Consider the following 23,350-nt stretch of genomic DNA (forward strand, 5'->3'; position numbering starts at 1 on the left):
ATGTCGCACATGTGCAGAACGGACCGGTCCGTGGTCGCGCATGCGCAGAATGAGGTGCTTTGCTGATGCGCATTGCCGGTCTGCACATGCGCACATAACGAAAATCGCCGGTTCCGCATTCCGGCGATTTTCGCCTTGGAGCGGGTCCTTAGATTGGAACCCGCCGCATGACTGGGGCCCTGCTGTATAAACAAAATGTAGATGATTGCCGCTATATAAAAATAAAGAGCGTGAATTTACTAAATAATGCAAATATTGGTTCCCCATATGGCACAATAACTTGAGATCTACAATAGTATGTATATAAAAGGGAAAAAATATGAAACGATGCTCAAAGCTACGACCGTGTTCTCACCCTTAATCGTAACTTAATTAAAACATTACATGCTATATACAATTATATTGATTACAACTACAAACATGCTGTTGATGTGTAAAGCTTTGAAAATACCTCCAGCACTTAAAGGGTGAAGGTTAGTGAGCGTGTCACACGGTTATGGTTGACTTTAAGAGTAATGAATCAGTTAAATTCAGCGAAATTCTAAGGTGGCGCTAATTTACACAGGAACATATTCTGGCAGCAGTTCAAACATACTAAAAAAAGAAAGCTTTGAACAGAAAAGAGAAACCCGATTACATAGTGGACGATGCAGACATCTAGTGATTGTTTTATACGGCTGATAAAATAGCACAAAGATAACAATGATTATGCAGACGAAACGGATGTTTCCCAATAAGATCTCACACCTAAAAATCACTTAAAGTTTGGGAATTTTCGAATGTATCCAAGTGAGAACTTTTACTCCTAAGAGTTGGCACAGTGTTTGAATTTTTGGCATTTCTCAGCTTAGTCGGAAAAAGGATTGAAGTTGAAAATATTTGTTCTGTTCAAATCAGCGAAATCCATGATGACAACTGTGTACACTTGCAGCTCATTAAATATTTTTTGTGTAAACTTAAATGAGGATTACAGAAACCCGCCAGGTTAGAGGTAGTGAGAAGGGTTACTGGCACGACATCCAAAGTATACAATACATGTATATATCTGAAGAACTCAATCTACAAAGACGTGCAGAATTAGAAGAATTACTTGTATGCATTTTTTCCACCCATCTCATTCAGCACCACATTCAACAAAGCCCGGGTTCACCAACAATGCAGAAGGGTACCTAAAAATGAAGAGGTAAGGCCTTCCATTCTTCAGTGTCTCTTGAATTAATTAACTGGAAATGAGTTTTGTCAATGTTTTGGAAAGGCAGAGGGGGTGAAAAGAAACTGGTAGAATTAATCACAGTGAGAAACGACCACTTCAGCAATCTGCCAGAGCTCCGAAAACAAGTTGGAGACAGGCCTGAATTCCCAACCCAAGAAACACGGAAAGTTACACCCAAGCCTAGTCTCAAACACACAGGGCAGCCGTAAGCAAGACTAGTCCTAGACAAACCATTTTAGAGACCATTTTTTATTTAAGTTTCAACAAACCTAAGCATTTGATGCACGCACTGCCACTTATATCCTGTGTACAGGGATGTGTTTTTTTTTTTTTTCCAAGGCTCTAAAAGTACATGTACGTTCCCAGTAACCCTACATGTGTTGCCTGAAATAAAGATTTTTTCCATCGCAGAGAAACAGTCACAGCTTACACTATGTTAATAAATGCAAAACAGGACCAGGCATGTACAACATGGAAAATATGCACAGTATATGCATATATTATTAAAGTTGGATCATATTGTGTCATCCTATAAACAATTTATATCAAACAAATAAAGTGACAAATTACTTTTAAATAAGGTTATCAAGGAGAATAACAGAAACGTACTAGAACTTACTGAGCAGATTTTTCCATTAATACTGCTGCAGGTGATTCTATTATACATGTAATTTATATGTACCACAGGTCCGACATGTTTTATCATTTACCATTCCATTTGTAAAAATAGACATGTATTAGGTGCGAGGATTTGTATTCCAAGTTGCCCTTGTCTAAGGTCTTACGCCAAGCTTTCTTCGATCACGGCTCAGACTATTTCTTGGTAGATTTCAGGAGCAGCTTCCCGTCACGGTCTTCCACTTGGAATCCCATACTGTTCAGCAACGAACTATCTGCCAGTCCCTGGCGTTCCATTTTCGCAATAAGCTCTTGATTTCTTTTATTGTGCTCAGTCAGGTTTCGAATGGCGAACATTGCCCACTGGTTCAGAACTAAAATGAAGAGTTAAGGAACAAACATTTTTTTTTTGATGTGAAATAAGCAAATAAAGCAAATCTGAAAAGAAGGTAAAGTTCAACCATGTTTTCCTCTCTCTCATGGTCCCACATTGAACTAAACAAGCACCAACTAGGAATATGGTTACACTGGAAATGCATTTGGCTGCCCAGTGTAACTTGTTAATACATGCTGTACTGTATATAACACCCCCTCCACATATACCAATATCTTTCAAAAGGTGCAGCTTGACTTTGCAACATATATTTTGAGTTGCAATACAATACACAACTCTCAGCTGTACCATCTAATTTCTATCCATGATGGCAGTTTGCAGATAGATATGCTGTCGTGTACTTTATAAAGAATTGCATTATTTCGGGTTGTAAAGTCTCAGACTAATGAGATCTTGCAATTAAACTTTAGTGAGGTCTTGAAAGCTCATCTTCAAGGGGAAAATAAAAACTCTGGAGTTGATCTTTTGATAGACACCATCGTCTGTAATGATAATCTACTTCTCTGTGACCGAGTATGCTTTTAGAATGCAGAACACTTACAAATCTCTTTCACAACACTTCACAGCAGAAAAACAATTCAGTAGTGTTAGATAGTACTCACAATGATCATTATGAACAGTAAGTAATTCTCTACTGAAAATATACGATGAGAAAATGCCACCGAATCTCTCGTGCCTCACTAGTATGGTCTAAAAATGGTCATGAAAAAGAAGAAGATTAGGATTTCCAGTGATAGTTTATTAATAGCCAGTGACTACAATTCCAGATCAGATAAAGCATTCATATACAAAAAATAAATAAAACCCTTTTACGCAACATACAGTACGTGCCAGAGTGCTTACAAACAGTAACGTTAAAACACTGCATGAAACATTCAAATGAGCATGATACTACTGGAGATAAAGTATTTAGGCTGATATTCGCAAACCAACATTTCTAAAGGCTTATATATGTTTATAAAACAAGAAACAAGAGTTGTGTGCATTCACAGCTCATTAGCTGCAATTGACAGACAGCAGCTATGGCTCAAGCATGTAACCACAGAAACAAAAATTCCACCAAACATCTTAAAACCAATAAGTTCATGATTCGTCACTAATATAAGCTTTAGATGTGTTCCTAGGCTACCCTGCTAAGTTCCCTGTCTCTCACTGTGCTACAAATTTTCAAAGACAAAACGTATGATCAAACTACCCTGTTGATAAAGACTCTCTCTCTCCCTGCTCTGTGTGATCAAAGCAGGTAATGCAGTATATATGGAAGCATTCAGTAAGGGCAGCTTTGCAAGGGGCAGGCTTGCAGTGCCATCTTAAAGGTCCTTATTAATGTCTGAAGTTACAAGTGGAGATTGCAGATTGTTTGTTTGTAGTTCCAAATAGAGTTCACTCAACTCTCAATCAGAAAAAGAAAAGAAAGTAACACCCGGTACAGCTGCACTGTTCTATCATGCCTTACTCCTCATTTTCCTGTTCGCCAATTCATTTGTTCCTTCCACCATCCTCCCTCTCCCTTCCCCCCACCTTCTGTTCATATTTCCCCTTCAATCCTTCCCTCTCCACCACTCTGCACTAATGAACGCATCTGCGTCCTGTACTCCTCTCAATCACAAACCAATCCAACCTGTAGAAAAGCTCGCACTCACAAATCATCTCATCTCGCTCTTTGCTTCTTGCTGTGGACATTTTATTACGATCATTTATTTATAAGGCTTCAACATATTCCTTAGCGCAGTACAACCCTGTTGGTCGTGGTGGGAGGGTAGGGACTACTTTTGCTTTCTTACCACTGGTACAAACTTCTGCCTATTCCTCGATCACTTTCATTTTCCTCTTTTGGAGGTACACACTTTCCGACTTTTCTTCACCCTCTCTCTGAAGGTGGCTGTCATCTACTGACCACCTAACTCCTCATGTTCCCGGTCAACCTTTCTGACTTCTAATCCTGGCTTTCCTTTCCTCTGACACCCATTCCCTTCTCCTGGAAGACTTTAATTGCCATATCATTGACTCCTTGAGATGCCTGGGCCTTTTGCTTCCTTTATAACCTCTGCCATTGACCTGATACAATCGATTGATTCCACTACGCACAAGGGTGGCTACTGTTTAGACCTCGTATTTACTTCAAACGGCTTATTGCCTCACTTCAGTTTCTCCCCTTTTCCACTCTCTGATCACCCCGTCTCATTTGCGGTCTCATGTCCTTCCTGCTATTCTTCCAAACTCCACCTTCTACACTCGTAACTCACATTCCCATTGACTTCTCTGCCCTGGAATACACCCTAATTGCCAACCTCTACTCCTTCAGCTCTACCTTTGACCCTCAAAATCTTGCTGAGGTGTATAATTGTATCTTTTCCGCCTCCCTCAACCAGCATGACCCCCTTATATTCCGGTGCACAAGTCGCTGTAACCCTTAACCTTGGTCCAACACATCTACGCATGCCCTATGCTCCTGCTCCTTTAAAAGCCTCTGGAGGAAATTCTGCACTTTTGCCCAATTCATCGACTACAAATCTCCTGCTTCAACTCTGCCCTCTCCCAGGCTAAACAACAATACTTCTCTCCACCTAGTAATTCTCACAAATCTAAATCGCGTCGCCTTTTCGCTAATTTATTCCCTCCTGTGACCCGCTACCCGTTTCACTTACTGAATTACACCCTTCGAAATTGCAGACTATTTCAAAGAAAAAGATCTAATCCATTAAGATATCCCCTTTGTACCTGATACACCTTTCCTTCCCCAAACCCCTCTCTCTACCCTGGTCTCCTCATCCAAAACAGAATTGAAATAAATCTCCGCTACTATCCTGCTGTCCTTCCCCTACGGGCAACCTTGACCCCAACTCTCCCACTCTGCTGCCACTACTTGAACACATTTTCAACTTCTTGCTCCGTTCAGGCACCTTTCCCTCCGAGTTCAACCAGGCTCACCTTTAAAAAACAACCTTCCCACTTATCACCCCTTCTCTCCCGCCTTTTTGAACATTTTGTCGGTGTACATCTGTGTTGCCCCATAGGCGGACAGCCTGGTGGGGCTCCCAAAGAGTTACTGCCCGCTGCACAGGACCAGCGTGCCAAGGGTTAACATTTGCTTGTACTTTGTGGAACGTCAACCCCCCCCCACTGGAATGTTATTGAGCCAAGAGGACACAAAGATATTTGTGTTCACAGCTGCATTGAACATCAACCACCCCAGTGTACATCTACATTGCCCCAAAGGCGGACAGCCTTGTGGCGCAGCCAAAGGGTGTGAGCCATTTGCTGCCGTTCGCTGATGTTAAAGCTGCTCTATTTCAATCTGAAACTCACAAGCCCGTTATCAACAGTATCCAATTTTCCAACTATCTGTCCATGAAATGTCTGTGAACGGACTGTATAACCTCTGTTCTTTTAATGTACCCATGTATTTCTATAACTCTGTGCCCAGGACATACTTGAAAACGAGAGTTAACACTCAATGTATTACTTCCTGGTAAAACATTTTTTATATATAAAAAGAAAAAATTTACTCTTGCATAATTTCTTCAACACGCATAACCTGTTATTCATTGCAATCTGGCTTCCGAACAGCACAGTCCACGGAAACTGCTCTCGAAGTAGCTCATCATCTACACATTGCCAAACATCAAGGGCTCTATTCCTTTCTAATTTCGATAATGAAAAGAAAAAACAGCAGCACCCTGTCAAGGGAGCCAGGTTGAAATAGTAAAAAAGTTTTTATTAATATAATAACATCACCCAAAGGAGGTGTTGGAAACCTCCTTTCTAATTTTGCTTGACCTCGGTCAACCAACCATTACTCCTGGAAATTCTTCCCTCCCTTGGTATCTGCAACAAGGTCCCATCTTGGTTCTCTGGCTCTTTCCCTGCTTGTTGGCGTACCTCAGGGCTCTGTCATGGGACCACTTTTCTCTTCATATATGTAGCAACGTATCCTCTTGGCTACTAATCTGCCCTGCCTAACACAAGACCTGTTACCAGTGCAGGCAGTGTTGGGGTTAATCTGGGTTCCACTGCAGTAAACAACTCCCATGAGTGACAGTGGTGGGTGGGCCTAAGGCCTGTGTACTGCCCTATCAGGGGCTCAGACCTAGGACCCTTCCCCTATGGTACAAGTGTGGCTGCAGAGCTAAATTTACTGGTTGTTGGAAGTGTGGAGCCAGGGTTCTGGTCACCTTCCTTCCCCTCCCGCAAGGGAGTGGAAGCTGTTGCCCCTTACTCCACCAGGGAGCAGGGGAGCAAAAAATATACCTTTGGGGCCTCAGGCCCTAGGGGTTGAGTCCAGGGACCCTAAGAGTGTACCTGTTGTATACTGCAATGTACTGTTGTACAATGAAGAATAAAGACCAGTTGCTGCTTTAATACTCCTGCCTGTGACTGCAGTTTATCAGGGGGAGTGCAAGATGTTTTTTCCTGCAGGGACTGCACCCAGCACTGATGGGGCCTGCAGGGAATGGAGGCGCTGCACCCATGTACGAGATGAGAGCTCTATCTCCTAAAAGCCTGTCCTGGCCCACTACCATTGGCGGATACTCAGCAATTCTGTAAGCCTCACCGGTACAGCACAGTGAGAGTACAGGTAACAGTGAAATCTCCCAGAGGGTGGGGGCACACCTGTTACATATACACAGTCACTTGTTCATCTTATTGGCTTCTTTGACATCAAATATCAGCTCTACACAGACATGCGGTCCCAAGTCAATGATGGTCTCTATTTCCGACTGAATTGCCCCCTGTTGCCCGAAATTTAACATGCCTAAAATAGAACACATCATAATCCCACCTAAACCACAATTTGTGCCCAATTGCTTAATTGCTTAATTGTCTGCCACAGTCAATAACACTACTATTCATGCAGTCTCCCAAGCTGCCTAGGTATAATATTGGACTCCTCCGCTCACATTCATGCGGTTACAAAATCTTGCCATTCTTTTCTCTGCAACATTGCTAAAGTCCACAGCATGCCATCATTATCTCCAGACCTGACTTCTGCAACGTTCTCCTTGCTGGCCTTCAAACTTCCCAACTCCAGACTCCTCTCACAGCAGCATTCTGTATATATTGTAATCTCTTTTTAGCTCTGTCCCTCCTCCTAAAATACCTTCAAATGGCAACCCATCAAACACCGCATTAAGCAGACAAAAATTCTAATGGTCTCCTTCATGGTTTTACGTTCTTCTACAGAACCGGACATCTCCGCTCTAATCTCCCACTATACACCTTCCCGTCCCTTACATTCTGCTGAACGCTGTCTAGTCGTCACTACAGCACTCTCACGTCTCAAACCTTTATACCGTTTTGGCTGCCTACCTGTGAAACTCCCTCCCCACCCAGTATTCGCCAATTCATATCCCAACCTATCTTCAAACCATACCTAAAATCTCACCTCAGCAAAGCACCCGTTTCATTTAGACCGGTGGCTACTCCTCGCACACCTGGCGAACTTGTCCCCTCAAATATGTTATCTACTGCACCTGATCCTATCCTATTCTGTAAATCTCCCCCCTGTGTAGCAGTGCATATTATCTCCATTTCATTATTCTGTAAAGTGTTACACACACACGCACACACTGTTCACACAGCGGCAGGATGACCAGTGAGAAACAGATAGTTTTCAACAGGTAGACACTGGCTATATTCTCATGCTGCCCTTTAAACCTTGCAGCTAAGGTGAATTAATTGCACCTGGAAGCTGCGTTCAGCAGAGGTTAATCTGTGTGTGTGGGGAGAGAGATAGAGATCGATAGAGATCGATAAGAGAGAGACAGAGACACAAATACATGGCGCTGGAGGAGGGGCCCAGCCATAGTGTCACCGATTTCATAAAATACACGTTTGTTAGAGGAGGAGAGATCAGAAGTTAAACTTTGTGTATTTAGTCGGCAACCACTGGATAAAGAATAAAGCAAACCGCAATTATCAATGTCCGTTCTATACGTATGAAATATAACCCTCCTCCCCGCTCAAACCACAAGACTCAGAAATGACAGCTTGTAGAACTGCTCTTACCAACAATGGACTGCTCAATTTCTACAAACTATATTATAAACCTAATGTAACTGCCACTGTCATCTTCAAGCGAATTGATGATTTTGAGGTCTATAATAATTTATTTTACTTGATTTCAAATGGAGTAATTAAAGCAGCTTTGACCTTTTTTAAAACATTCCTTAATATGTAGTTACGGATGTTTCTTTATTGTTTGGTCTCTGTGGTTCCTTTATAATCGTGGTCACTGTGCCATATCCCAAACATTTAAAAAAAAAATCACAAGCCAAAAATAATGTACTTTCAAATACAGAGACCAGCAATCTCTAAAAGGTAAACCAATTCTACTTTGGAGTCTAGCAGTGCGGACTGCTACTAAAAAACATATCAAGTGCTAAATTGTGTTTACAAATCCCCGGTCTTTTCTGAGCGACCGTATATTTTGGGCTCTTTATCCATGAACACTGGTTTAAGAGGTTCACATTGCTATAGTACAAGTGCCTGGGAGACGTAGCCCTAAGAGGCTATGGAGCTGCGACTGTTTCTTTATAACAAGTATATAAATATGCATGTCTGCCCCAGTGTATGGCTGAGACCACTTGGTAACCATGTAGAGACCTAGTCAGACGTATCTGTCAGAAGAGATTACATTAAATCCCAGTTAATGCTCACACTGCCCTCTTGTTCCCTCTGCAGAGAAGAGAGGGGAGAGAGAAAATTAGGCATGTCCTAAAGTGTCTAATCTTACCAACACTTTAAGCACTTTGTTGGCGCTTTATAAAAAGAGCTTCTAAAGTTTCCATGGTAACCAGAAAAAGAAGCAGGAACCCGTTTTCAGTGAAAGAGGGCAGTGGGAAAGATGAAGAAGGCTGGTATGATGGGGCGGACGGTGTGCATTTATGTAGTTGTACATTTTAAGGCGCTGGACGGGACGTCAGAAAATAAAGATATTAAACAGTGAGGGGAAACAAAAAATAGTCAGATACATGGAAAAAATAATATTATTTAGAACACATGTTCCATTGTACGGAACATTCAATAATGTTTTTAGTAAAAAAAAAATAAAAGAACTGTGTTACACTACATCAGAGTATACATATAAATAAACTACAGCATTTCAAAGTAATATAAACCCGTACAAATTAATACATATAAATTCTTATTTTTTTTTTCTAAAGGGGCTTGAAACACACTCAAGGAATCAGCAGCAGGGGGCAGAGAGAATGTCCCTTTAATTTCGGGTTTGCTTGGAGTAGTTTCATACATTTGATATGCATATTGGAAGAACAAAGGTCCAAAAAAACCGACTGAACGTTTTCTTCTCCCTCTAATTATTTTGTATATTTATTTTGTTATTGCTGGACGACGCTTCTCCAGGCGCTTTCTGAAAGACACACTTTTTTTTTTTTTACTCCACATAAAAAGATGTCTCCACTTACTGTGTGGTATATGAACTTACACTTTCCTATGAATGGCACATTGTCCCACATTTGAGTTAAAACCTCTGGGAACACAAGCAGTGGAAGCCGCCACATCATGAACCATTTTTAAAGTCACTTAAAGACGTCTCTTTTCGGCTGCTTTGCAATAGCTTACTGGCATTAATGCACAGAAGGGCGGTATAAAAATGTGATTATTCTGAAATTTGCCAAGCAAGCAATAGGGAGCACACCTCTCAATTCAGTTAAAGTTTTCCCCTTTAATATGTGCATCAATACCATCCTCACAAGTAATTAGCCAAATTGCTGATCTATCCGTTCTCCTGTGATCGATCAGCGAAGATTCGGTTTGGGGGTTCACTAAATTGATGCAAAGTTATGTGGGGATGTTCATGTGACCAGGCAGTCAACTAGATACAATTGGTGCACTGCTAGAGAGAGGGCAGGGGTCAAAAAGGGGTGTGCCAGAGCCTGTTTCATTAGAGGAAGGGGATGTGACTTTGTAAATGGTTGCTATCGAAACAAAAAATGCTTGTTTTATTATAATACATAAAAAATGTAATTTAGAGTTTGAAAAAAAAAGTGTACCTTTTTTTTTTTTAATAGTACTAAACGGATTAAAAAATAAATAAAAAATACGTGTAGGATATTTATTTATTTATAAAAATGTTTTACCAGGAAGTAATACATTGAGAGTTACCTCTCGTTTTCAAGTATGTCCTGGGATATTGCTTGATCTGCAACTTTAAACTGCAGAAACAAAAGGTTATTTGGAGGAACAATGCATGAATACTGCGGACAGAGCCTATATACCAAGTGTTGAAAATGTAATTGATTGTATAATTGACACACGCAAATCACAAAATTATTATATTGCGCTTGAGTGCACCTATGTATAAAAAAAATTCGATTGTGCATCAAGCGTCAAAAATGGTTTTAGTTAGGTACATTGGCACAAACAAATGAAACGCACATGGCACACCAATATAAACGGTATAGTAAAAAAAATGTAAAAAAAAATAATTGCATCTGCGTACGAAAAAAAATAGTTCAACCAGAGTCAGTATTGTCTGCCACGTTGAACATGGCGTAAATCGTAAATAGTGTGTTTATATTGTTAGAGCAGAATTAACTTGCTAACTATGAATCAACCAAACATTTATTTTATGCAGCACAGATGTTTTATTATATAGGTTAAACGTGGCAACCCCAGAAGCCCGTGGGACGTCATTGGCCTCTGCTAGGATTTAATGGTCTGTACGCGATCAGCGCTGCGTCACATCCGGCCCGACGGATGTAACACAAACCTCGTCACGCGATTGCTCCGAAGAGCTGTGACTTGAAGCGGGAGTGCCGGAGGCTATGGGCCCCGGAGGTAGCACCACCATCCGCCCTGCAAAGGGCTAACAAAAAGGTATTTTTACCTTATGACTATTATAAATAATATTGCACTACATTTATATTTATTTACCAATACTAGTTCTAAATAAAAAAAACACACATCATTGTTAATTTAATTAGTAGAGTATTCAACAGGAGACAATGTGTCAAACTTAATTTCAAACACGAACAGTGTAACATACTGTATGTATCAATGTATGCATCAAATCACATATAATAAAAGAATTGTTCTTGTATAGCGCTGCTAGTTTTACATAGCGCTTTACAGAGACATTTTGCAGACAGTCCTGCCCCGTAGAGCTTACAATCTATGTTTTTGGTGCCTGAGGCACAGGGAGATAAAGTGACTTGCCCAAGGTCACAAGGAGCCAACACCGGGAATTGAACCATGCTCCCCTGCTTCACATTCAATGCCAGTCAATGTCTTTACTGTCGCTCCTTCTCCATAGAAAAAAAAAATACATATCTTCATAAATTCCACTTATTGGAGGTGTGTACTACTTTTTAAAACTACAATTTTGGCACACAAAACCGGATTAGTACATACGCCCCATAGTTTGAAGGGAAAAAAAATTATGTCGGAAACATGCAGTGATCCCAGTTTGTAGAACCACTTTGAGCAGAAAGCGGCTTTGTGCTTAGACTGTACAATGTATCCGTTTCTAAGTTAGGGACTTTGAGAAGAGAGCTCATTGACATGAAATAAATAGCCTTTATCCCTTTAAGTTATTCAATCCGTGTTGTATCATGGCAACTTCAAACACTCAGAGATCCTGTTCCTACTGAAGAGGATCCTTAGGCAACAACTGGCACACTTGGCTTATTGGCCAGACTCAAACCATGATTGAGCGAACATCGTAAGTACTCATCCTTTCCAGAAAACACTTGTATTCTGTTGTCAATCTCTTTTGGGAAGAGTCACAAGTTACCGAGTTCTCACTGCTAGGGGATTTTAAGTTAATGAAGTCTCATGACAAGTGGATTACAACAACTTTAGACAATGTTATACAATTGTGGTATTCAACCCCAACTCTTCACAAAGAGGTGAATAATTTTGTTTTGGTTGATTAAGCATCATCTCTTCGCATGAAATAAAAGCCTTTTGGGATCCAGCAGAATACATTGGTAATGAATACCAATCCATAAATAGGCTGCACATTTACCCATACTATTCCAGGAGAATGAGGGTTCCAATAAGGCACAGAGCCATGAAAGAAGATGGTCAAACTTTCTTAACCCTGCCCCCTAAGTCACTCCAGCCAGACCAGATTTCCAAAGAAAAAAATATCAATAAATTACCCAGCACTTATCTGTGCTTGTGTGATAAGCTGGTTATTCCTAAAACATGGATAAATGGAAAAAGAGAAAATTTGCGCCAAAAAAAGTTTTTTGCCTACTATTCAAGGTGTGGCTTCAGTCCTTTCCACAGAATGGTTCCGCTGCCCGAGTCTTTCAGAGGTTATTCACCAACCTCTGTATAAGTATGGGTAGAAAAAGGGGGAAATGTCCTCGGGCGCGTCACTCTGCTCCCAGCTCCACGACGTGTGTTACGTGCAAAGTAGAAGAGAGAGGGGAGGGCCACAGTAAAAAACAACTCAAAGTTATACACACTTCTTTCCCCTCTCTCTTCTACTTTGCACGTAACACACGTCGTGGAGCTGGGAGCAGAGTGACGCGCCCGAGGACATTTCCCCCCTTTTCTACCCATTCCTAAAACATGGCCTGATTGGGCTGTCCCAAGGAGAGGGTGGAGACATACTGGTATAAGTCTTTGTGCCAATTCCTTTCGACATTAAGACACAAAGGCCGGGATTCACAAACTCCATTAAGGTGCATCGGAGCTCGATCCCACAACAACCCGTTGGAGTGCCCTAAAGATGTCTATTGTACGTCCTGAGAACTGGCACCCTGGAGGTCGTTATGATGAACCCGATATGACATGGATTTGTCCTCCTTTTCAAGGGTAGACCGTGATTAGCGCTGAATGCAAATCTGAGCATAAGAGGACCCTACTCTCCTGTTCATGTGACCGCTGTTTTCAGGGCGATCATGAGATCGCTCAGGAGTGATCACAATTTACTGTAAATGCTTTAGCACCCAAGGGATTAATTGCCATTGACTTGAACTGCAGTTAACATGGGATCAAGGACCAATACCCTTACCTGTGTTTAGTGAGTCTCCCACTAAGGGCCAAATTTACCATGTGGTTTATCGGAGGATTTATATCCGGCACTAAATTATTTTATATATATATATATATATATATATATATATATATATATATATATATATATATATATATATATATATATATATATATATATATATATATATATATATATATATATATATATATATAATACTGAGTTAAGTTATGGTGAGTAAAAAAAAGTGACAAAAACCCTCCACAGGAAAGCAAATATGCAAATACAACTGTATGCTCATCTGCATGTCTTAGGCAGGTCTGCAACCCCGCCTTTCCCCATCATCACCCAGCATACAGCACTTCCACTGCAGCAAGGGATTCTGGGAAATGACATGCAAATGAGCACACAGTGTCACTTTTTGCCTCAAAAACCATTTTTAACATGGTTCCCCATAGGCTTAAGCTTGCTGCATGGTCACAGCTTTGAGCACAGCCAGGGTTATATATATATATATATATATATATATATATATATATATATATATATATATATATATATATGTGTGTGTGTGTGTGTCATTTCTTTTTTTATTTAATCTGGAAGGGAGCTGGTAAACATACAGAAATGTGGTTATTCTGTAAGAAGCTTGCAAGAAAACCCTTACACCAAGTGCACATGGGGTCCAAATGTAGATATACACAATCTTACCAAGCTCAAAACCCAGTCCCACAGTATTATATATTTGATTGCGTCAATTGGAGCGCTACTGGGCAAATGACCTCAAATATACAACAGTAGACAAAGCCCTAATGCACGTCCAATATGACAATATTTGGTTCACCCTGTTTTTCCATCAATCTTTTGGCCAAACATGTTAAGGCTGCAACCACGTGAAGGTTAGACCCCATCAGCAGGTTCATACACTGCCAATTTGTTCAGTTGCATAGCAAAAAATGAAACTATGATATAGTCAATCACATATGATATGCGACACGTATGTGGGCAAAAGAGGTTAAAATTTTGATGTATTACGGTCGAATTACGGTCCTAATGCAGATCCCATTAGTATCCCTTCTGCAGGTCTTAAAATGCGTTCAATTGAAATAATAGAATGTATATTTCCAAATGGTTTCTTTTGATATTAGCTAAATGAGTCAGAAGAACATGTCGGGGGCAAGAGGTGGAATTATTCTTTACAGATCATTTTGTTTCCTGTATGGCAGTAATGAGGAGCAGGCGCCCCCTCTTTGCCAAGACGGACCCGAAAACAAATAATTAACGTCCATTCCCTGTAAAAGCCGCTGCGCCTTCTCTTCCCAGTCTTGTGGTACGTCCCAAGCTGAAACGACACACCCGACAAACAAAGATGGGAAAGGCAGGTGAGTAGTACTGCTATGGATAGGGTTGAAGGAAGAAAATGATTAATAAGAATAATTCTTCTAATTCTGACATCTGTGGACTGGCAGTAGGCGGTAACGCTTTCACAATTACAATGTTTGCAGTGGACAAGGGATTTCTTTTCATAATGTCCCATTTTGTTTGTTGCGCTTATTGTATTATAATTACCTGTGCTGTATTGTTTCTTTTGTAAAGCACAGAGTAAACCGTGGTCGCTATAAAAAGATATACACGAAATATTGCCTCCACAGTCTTCTATCCTGAGCCAGATACGGACTCGGTTATCCCCACTAATGGGACCTTTAAAGGGAGCTCCTTCCTCCAATGGTAGGAGTGCACCTTGTCAGCATCGGCAACTGAACATTATCAAAAGGGTTCCTTCGAAAGACACTAAGGTTGAGAACCACTGTTTTAACAGCGTTATCAGTATTTTCTTATGTTTAATCAAGTAATTTGGGTTCTATTTATAAAAATCACATGGCTGAAAAACCAGGGCAAATTTAGCACAAAAACCGCACCGTAGTTGTCCAAGAAAATTGATCTCAATGAAAGCAACTGGGGTTTTATGGTAAAATTATATTGTATGGGTTTAACTCCAGTTTTATAGCCTGGAGACTTTAGAAGAAAAAATATCATGTCCAGTTGAATATTTACTATAGGACTGACAGTGTACGCTGCACTGACACAATGAGTCCCTGCCCTGTTTAGCTTTCAAATCGAATTTTGGTGCCTTGCCAAAGGTCACAAGGAGCTGGGATTCGAACCATTCTTGCTTCCAAGTCAGTGCCTTTATTCCCCGAGCCACTCCACCAGTCTGCAAAGATGGCAACAGACACAGGGATTTACTCATTTTGCTCATGTACAAGATGACACGTCTTCTTAGTTTATGAGTTTAAGACCTCACAAGTCTCTCCTCCACATGTACAACTACCGATGTAGAGCGCTCATGTCCGTCCATTAAAAGATATGATCTGCAACAAACCTTCATTGCTCCAAGACCAACACAGCTGCTATAACTCGCAATGCACCTTTTTTTTTGTATGTGCTCACCTATGAGTGATGTTCATGAACTATTCTTTTCATCTAATCATGAACATTAACTGACGTGTCTTTAATACTTAAGGCCAATACTCAATGAAAATCATAAGAAGGAACTTATCAAGAGACGTACTGTAAATGTTGTGTGTGTTTCACAAGATCTAACTTTATGGTAGGGCTTTGAATTTACAATGATTAACCAGGGTAGGAAAAACACGAGTGCCTGGCATGCTTTGTGATTCTTATGTAAAGTCCCATACGGTAGTTCAGATGTCCCTGTGGATACAACGTAGGAGATATATACTTCTCTGTGGGGTTTTCCTATTGTCAAAACTCAACATTCAGTGGTCTCAGGCCAACCCCATCTGTCTTTTAAACACTACCGGACTCAGTCGAACTTGTGCTAGTTTTCCACGGGGGCCTCACTTAATTTTGCGACATGAAACTGTTACAAACATATTAATAACCGGGATGCAAATTCTCTAGCGATGATGATGTACTTCATGTGATAGGAATACAGTCAGAGAACAATATGCTTACAAAGTTCCACTCTCTGCCCTGGTCTGGTATAAAAAAACAAAAGTGAATTTAAGGATGACAATTATGCTTAATGAATACCTAACCAGATCTGTACACGCTGGACTTTAATCCCAGTTTGTGGTTAAGTTTAAAAGTCAATTGGTGTCCTGATATAGACTCCAGTGAATTGTAGCCCACATCATAAACATACCACGCATAATTTGGCATGGCTAACAATTTTTGCATGGGGCCAAGCCTGAGCTAGCTGTTCAACAAGAGGATCTAAACAAACAAACACACACACACACACTCTTCCGATTGCATTGTTTGACTGTATGTTGCATTACCAGCTTATGACAACAAAAAAGTCAGACAGAGGGGGCGTGTCGACGGAGAGGTGAATGGAAGCTTAGAGTGTGAGCTCCATTCCCCCCGGTGTGTCTAACTATAAAAACAGCAACATAAACGTGACCGATTGCAATACTAAAGCCTGCAAATCATGCCTAAACCATCAGAGATGGCTGCAACCAAAGGGCTACGCAGAAAAACTCAGCCGGTGACCACATATTTCAAGGCTAAAGAAACAGCCAAGGCCGGTACACCGGAATCCCCTGAGCAGCCAGCAGCAGCGAAGCCCGAAATGGATGCCTCATATGAGGACCTGGACGATATGGCGGTTATGCGTCGTTAGGATATGAAGGAGTTTTGCTCCACTATGAAAAAGTTCTTTAAAATCAGAACTCTGGGCACTGAGAAAGGATGTAGATGCCCTGGGGGAGCGCACGGACACCTTAGAATCTCAATCTGATGCAACTGTCAGTGCACTATCTCAGACACAAGCACAACTGGGCACCCTAAAGGAACAGGTCAGGTCCTTGGAGGATAAGATTGAGGACGGGGAGAACCGGGACCGTCGCTGTAACATCCGTCTGCGAGGGGTACCCGAATCTATAACAGACCCTGAGGACTTTACCACAAAGTGGTTGGAACATTTCTTCCCAGACATGGCAGACAGGGACCTGATGCTGGACAGGTACCACCGCGCACTTCGGGGAAGACCCCAACAGGGGGATCTCCCCAGAGATATTGTGCTGAGATTCCATTGTTACCGCACAAAGGAAGAGGCTTGCCGCATTGCCAGGGGGGTGAAAGTGGTGGAATTCGAACATATCAAGTTCCAGGTGTTCCAAGACCTTACCCCTGCCACTCTGGCAAAGAGGAAAGCCATGGCTCCCATTACCAGGGCTCTGCGTGATAAGGAGGTGCGTTACCGATGGCTATTCCCCTGTGCAATCCTGGTCATGAAAAACGGCGTTGCGCATACGCTTAAATACACTGAAGATGGAGAGGGGTTCCTCCAGAAGGTCTTTGGTTCTCCGCAAAGTCCCCCTCACCTGGTAGCAGCTAAAGATGGCGCCCCTGCACCCTCATGGCGCACAGTGGGGGGCACAAGAACAGACATGGGACCCGAGGAGGAGACCCTGAGCTCCGCTTAAACTAACCTCCAATTCTCTGGCCAACCACAACATCACCGGTTACATAGAACATCAGGCCCATCAAGAACCTACTGCACAGTCTGAACACCCTCCTACAGCCCCTGGATGACGGCTATGGGACCCTGCTTCCACCGCAGCTCTACTCACGATTTTCGAGATGCGGCCATCTTGTCCTGTTCCCTCCCCGGGGAGCGCGGGAACAACTGTGCTCTTCGCGGGCTGAAGCGGTGACGTCACCAGTTCCCCGGAGGCTCCCGTCGACTTATCGCGAGACCTGGCCAGCGACGCATGCGCAGAGGGATTTCGGAGCGACGACGCTGGAAGATGACGCGGCAGCGTCCAAAGATGGCCGCGTAGCGGCCCCAAATGCAGAGGCTTCTCCCGAGGGGACAATAAGGAGCCGGAGGGCAGCAGAATAACAACTGCCGGTCCTCTTGGGGGGGGGGGGGGGCAGGCCTGGTTACGGGACATGATTCCTGAGGGTAGCGGGGGAGGGGAGGGAGGGGTGAGTGCCAATAGACAGGGTCGGTCCCTACATGGTGCCTACCTCCTAGGTGAGAGAGGAGGGCAGATGGGTGGGCAGCAACTGAATATGAAACGCTAAGGTAGATCCACATGCGCAGGGCAATACAAATAGCTGGATGGGTAATTCTAGGGTCTCCCCACTCCCGTTAACAGATGAGACCAAAGACATGCAAGATCTCAGGGGGGGGGGGGGGGCAGGAGTAGGGGGGTTACAGGAAAGGGATAGCCACATCTATGAGTTACGGCACAATAAGAGGTTTGAGTTGGCGAAAATGCTGAGGGTTGTTGAGATGAAGTTAAATGGTTCCAAGGTTGTGTTAATGTTAAAAGTTTTAAAGCTTAAAAGTTATGTTGCTGTCAAAATGTAAAAAGTTAAAATGGCGGCACGCCGGTGGGGAGGTTCCCTGTCCGACGTGCATGCGTTCTCCGCTACATTCCCTGGGAAACAGGGAGTACGAACAAGTCCCAGGGAGGTCTGGTTCCAGCAGAAGGGGGAGATCCCTTCATAAGTCTGGGCCACGTGACCAATCCCTTGGGCGCAAGAGACACCTCCGGGGGCTCCCGAGGTGGGCTCTTGTCTTTTGGTGTTTAATTGTTATTCGTACAGTAGTATTTTCTGAATTATTTGTTTATCGCTTGCACCGTCTTGTCATGTTCCCTGTGTGTCTCACCCGGCCCCCCTTTCCTTCCCGCCCTCTCCCCTCCCTCCCCCACCCACCTTCCCTCCCCTTCTCCCCCCCTCCTCTCCCTCAACCAGAGGAATATCATCCGTCTGGACAAAATAGAATGCAAATTAAAGAGGTGCGTGTCGGGATGACCGTCCGGCTGGGTCGACCATAGAGGTCACAGGTAAGTCAACTAATGCCATGATGCGTATAGACACTCACATTAATAGATGGCTTTAACATGTATTTCCCACAATGTGTAGGGCTTCAATAACCCAACCAAGCACAAATTAGCTTTCTCCGACTATAAAAGGAAACACGCCGATGTGTTGCTCTTACAAGAGACACATTTCAGTAAATCCAACACCCCTAAATACCTTGATAAAGAATTTACCCAGGTCTTCTCCACATCTGCTGAGGTCAAAAAACGAGGTGTGGCCATTCTTTTCAGAAATAGCATTCCAACTAATGGATTTAATCATACAACAGAAAACCGCAGAAAAATCACTACTAATGTCAGAAATCACAACTCTTCAGAAAAAATTGCAGCCATTTTCAACAATGGAGCAATTCGTTAGAAACGATAAGACTTTATTGTCTAACATTGAAACGATTGAAGACAATATTAGTGACAAAAAACATGTAAAATTTGAAAGAGACCGTGTTGACTACACTAAGGGCCAAATATATTGTTGGCAAAAACCCATTATTATTAAAGAATTTACAAGTTCAAGTACACCCAAAAGCCAACGCCGTCAAAAAGGATGGCAAAAGAATGCCACAAATAAATCTATTCTAAAAAAATCCCAGAATAGAGACTTCCAGCTTTGAGTCTGATGCCTCTGATCAAGACTATAGATCACATACAGTTTCCTTTGATAGGACTGCAGACCACACAAGAGAAAACCGTGGAACCTGTAGTTACGATCAAAAAGCCTCAACATCATCTTTCCATACTAAAATGTCAAAATCTTCTGGTCAACCATTCTCAGCTTTTTTACAGGCAGGTCCCAAAGGCAGAGGGGAACCAGGAGATCCAAAAGGAAACGAAGGACGAGGCAAGGCCAAGCGGAAGAAATACGAATAAATGAGCCGGGTAATGTAATCAATCTATCGGATATAGAACTCTCACTCGACCAGTTGACACTACTGAATAAGGGACTTGGGTTCGCACCGACACAAAATTTCAATCTGTTCCAAACAGTAATTGATCTTCAGAAATTTACCAGAAAATTAACTCTAAATAAGATCTTTGATTCACATAAGACAACAGATAATTCAGATATGAACGATCATTCCCAACTGTCTTCCACCAAAGAAATAGATTTATTGACATTTCAAGAATGTTGTGTTCTTTCCGATCTGGACACATTATTGGAATCACAAGGCGAACGGTTGGTACCATTCAACCAACCATTTTTTGGTCAAGAAGATTCGGGCTATCGCAAAAAGTCACTATTTTGCCCAAACTACAACAGAGGACCATCTATTTGTATGTTTGAACATTTGGTGGAAAGAGACTTACGCTTATTAGCTCAAGGCTTTACATGTTCAAAGGTTAATTCTGGTAATCTAAGTTACACTGAAGTACAGCAGATTGATTGCATAAAAAAACAGCATGATATTATACTCAAACATGCAGACAAGGGGGGTGCCCTTGTTATTATGTCTTCCTCTCAATATCAAAAAGAAGCTTTGAGACAGTTACAGGATACTAGCTCGTATCTTTGTCTTAAAGGCAATCCAACATCTAAATATCATAAAGAATTGGTGGAATTATTAGAGTTTGGCAGAATTTTAAATGTCATCAGCCGTAAGGAATTTGAATTCCTTGACTGTACACATCCCGTGATCCCTATATTCCACCATCTCCCAAAGATCCATAAATCGCTGGTTGACCCCCCTGGCCGACCAATAGTAGCGAGCATTGGATCTTTGGGAGATGGATTGTCACGATATGTTGACAAATTTCTGCAACCCCTGGTGGTACAGTTACCCTCATATGTCAGAGACACAGCAGATTTGATTGTCAATTTGCAGGACTTCACTTGGCACAAAGAATACAGGTGGGTCACACTTGATGTGGCCTCACTGTATTCTATTATACAACACAAACATGGATTAGCAGCCGTTGAATCTTATTTAGAACTTTCCACTCTATCTTTCTCACATTGCACTTTTTTATTGGAATCTATTTCATTTTTGCTCACGCACAATTATTTTATGTTTGACTCACTTTTTGAAGTGAAACTTCCTTAGTGGCACCTCATTCGTGATGGGGCAAAAAAGAATTGTGGAGACAGAAATGAAACGGATGTGACGTCAGTGCTGGCAGTTGAGGCCGGGCTGTGTTCTGGCTCAGCCCGACCCCAACACTGACATCACACCCGCTCCACAAATCAGATGCGGCGGCGGCGGCGATAGCCGCCGGCGCCGCTCCTAATGGACCGCGCTCCCCCCACATGGCTGATAACATGCGGCGGCGGCGGCGGCGATAGCCGCCGGCGCCGCTCCTAACGCCGCCATTCCCCCCGCACATCCGCTGCCAAGCCGCGCATGCTCAGTAATGATGGGGACTGGAGGAAAGCCACGCATGCGCAGAAGCGGTTGGCAGCGGCGCCGTTCCCCGCCCGCTGCCACGGCTGTTAACATGTGTCCCCGTCTGCTGCCCGGGACAGCAGAGACCGCCCGACCGGGACAGCCCCCCACCCACCCTTTCCTTACCCGAATGGGACCTCCCTCCCAGCCCACACATGGACCCGCCTAACTTCCACTACCGCTGCCATGCCGCGCATGCGCAGAAGCGGCTGGCAGCGGCGCCATTCAGCCCTCCAGTGACGCGGGCGTTTGCGGGCCCCCCAGGAAGCGGTGGTAAAAAAACCCGGGCGCAACCCGCGCGGACCCCCTCCCGGACCCCCCACACACTGATGGACCCCCCCGGACCCCCCACACACTGACGGACCCCCCCACACACTGACTGACCCCCCCACACACTGACTGACCCCCCCCCGGACCCCCACACACACTGACAGACCCCCCCCAGACCCCACACACACTGACTGACCCCCCCAGACCCCCACACACACTGACTGACCCCCCCAGACCCCCACACATACTGACTGACCACCCCAGACCCCCACACACACTGACTGACCCCCCAGAGACCCACACACACTGACTGACCCCCCCAGACCCCCACACACACTGACTGACCCCCCCAGACCCCCACACACACTGACTGACCCCCCCAGACCCCCACACACACTGACTGACCCCCCCAGACCCCCAAACACACTGACTGACCCCCCAGACCCCCACACACACTGACTGACCACCCCAGACCCCCACACACACTGACTGAACCCCCCAGACCCCCACACACACTGACTGAACCCCCCAGACCCCCACACACACTGACTGAACCCCCCAGACCCCCACACACACTGACAGACCCCCACACACACTGCCTGACCCCCCCAGACCCCCACACACACTGCCTGACCCCCCCAGACCCCTACACACACTGCCTGACCCCCCCAGACCCCCACACACAGTCACACGCACACTCAGTCACACTCACACGCACACTCACAGTCACACGTACACTCAGTCACACTCAGTCACACGCACACGCAGTCACACTCACAGTCAGACGCACACGCAGTCACACTCACAGTCAGACGCACGCTCAGTCACGCGCACACTCAGTCACGCGCACACTCAGTCACGCGCACACTCTCAGTCACGCGCACACTCTCAGTCACGCGCACACTCTCAGTCACGCGCACACTCTCAGTCACGCGCACACTCTCAGTCACGCGCACACTCTCAGTCACGCGCACACTCTCAGTCACGCGCACACTCTCAGTCACGCGCACACTCTCAGTCACGCGTACACTCTCAGTCACGCGCACACTCTCAGTCACGCGCACACTCTCAGTCACACGCACACTATCAGTCACACGCACACTATCAGTCACACGCACACTCTCACGCACACTCTCAGTCACACGCACACTCTCAGTCACACGCACACTGTCACACGCGGAATTCACACTGCCTGACCCCCCCAGACCCCCACACACACTGACCCCCCCAGAGCCCCACACACTCTGACTGACCCCCCCAGACCCCCACACACACTGACTGACCCCCCCAGACCCCCAAACACACTGACTGACCCCCCCAGACCCCCACACACACTGACTGACCACCCCAGACCCCCACACACACTGACTGAACCCCCCAGACCCCCACACACACTGACTGAACCCCCCAGACCCCCACACACACTGACAGACCCCCACACACACTGCCTGACCCCCCCAGACCCCCACACACACTGCCTGACCCCCCCAGACCCCTACACACACTGCCTGACCCCCCCAGACCCCCACACACACTGACCCCCCCAGAGCCCCACACACACTGACTGACCCCCCCCAGACCCTCACACACTGACCCCCCAGACCCCCACACACACTCACAGTCACACGCACACTCAGTCAC

At 44.1% G+C, this 23,350-nt stretch overlaps 1 protein-coding gene across 2 annotated transcripts in view; it reads right to left on the minus strand.

Moving 5' to 3' along the window:
• Positions 1–1,446: 1,446 nt before the first annotated feature.
• ATXN10 (ataxin 10) overlaps positions 1,447–23,350 on the minus strand; it is a 100,891-nt gene continuing 78,987 nt past the window's right edge. For both annotated transcript variants that reach the window (XM_075602742.1, XM_075602741.1), the window contains exon 11: positions 1,447–2,205. In XM_075602742.1, the coding sequence (XP_075458857.1) occupies positions 2,027–2,205 (179 nt within the window). In that variant the 3' untranslated portion in view covers positions 1,447–2,026. The remainder of the gene's footprint in view (positions 2,206–23,350) is intronic.

The sequence above is a fragment of the Ascaphus truei genome, chromosome 5 (genome assembly GCF_040206685.1).
Source record: "Ascaphus truei isolate aAscTru1 chromosome 5, aAscTru1.hap1, whole genome shotgun sequence".
Taxonomy (NCBI): domain Eukaryota; kingdom Metazoa; phylum Chordata; class Amphibia; order Anura; family Ascaphidae; genus Ascaphus; species Ascaphus truei.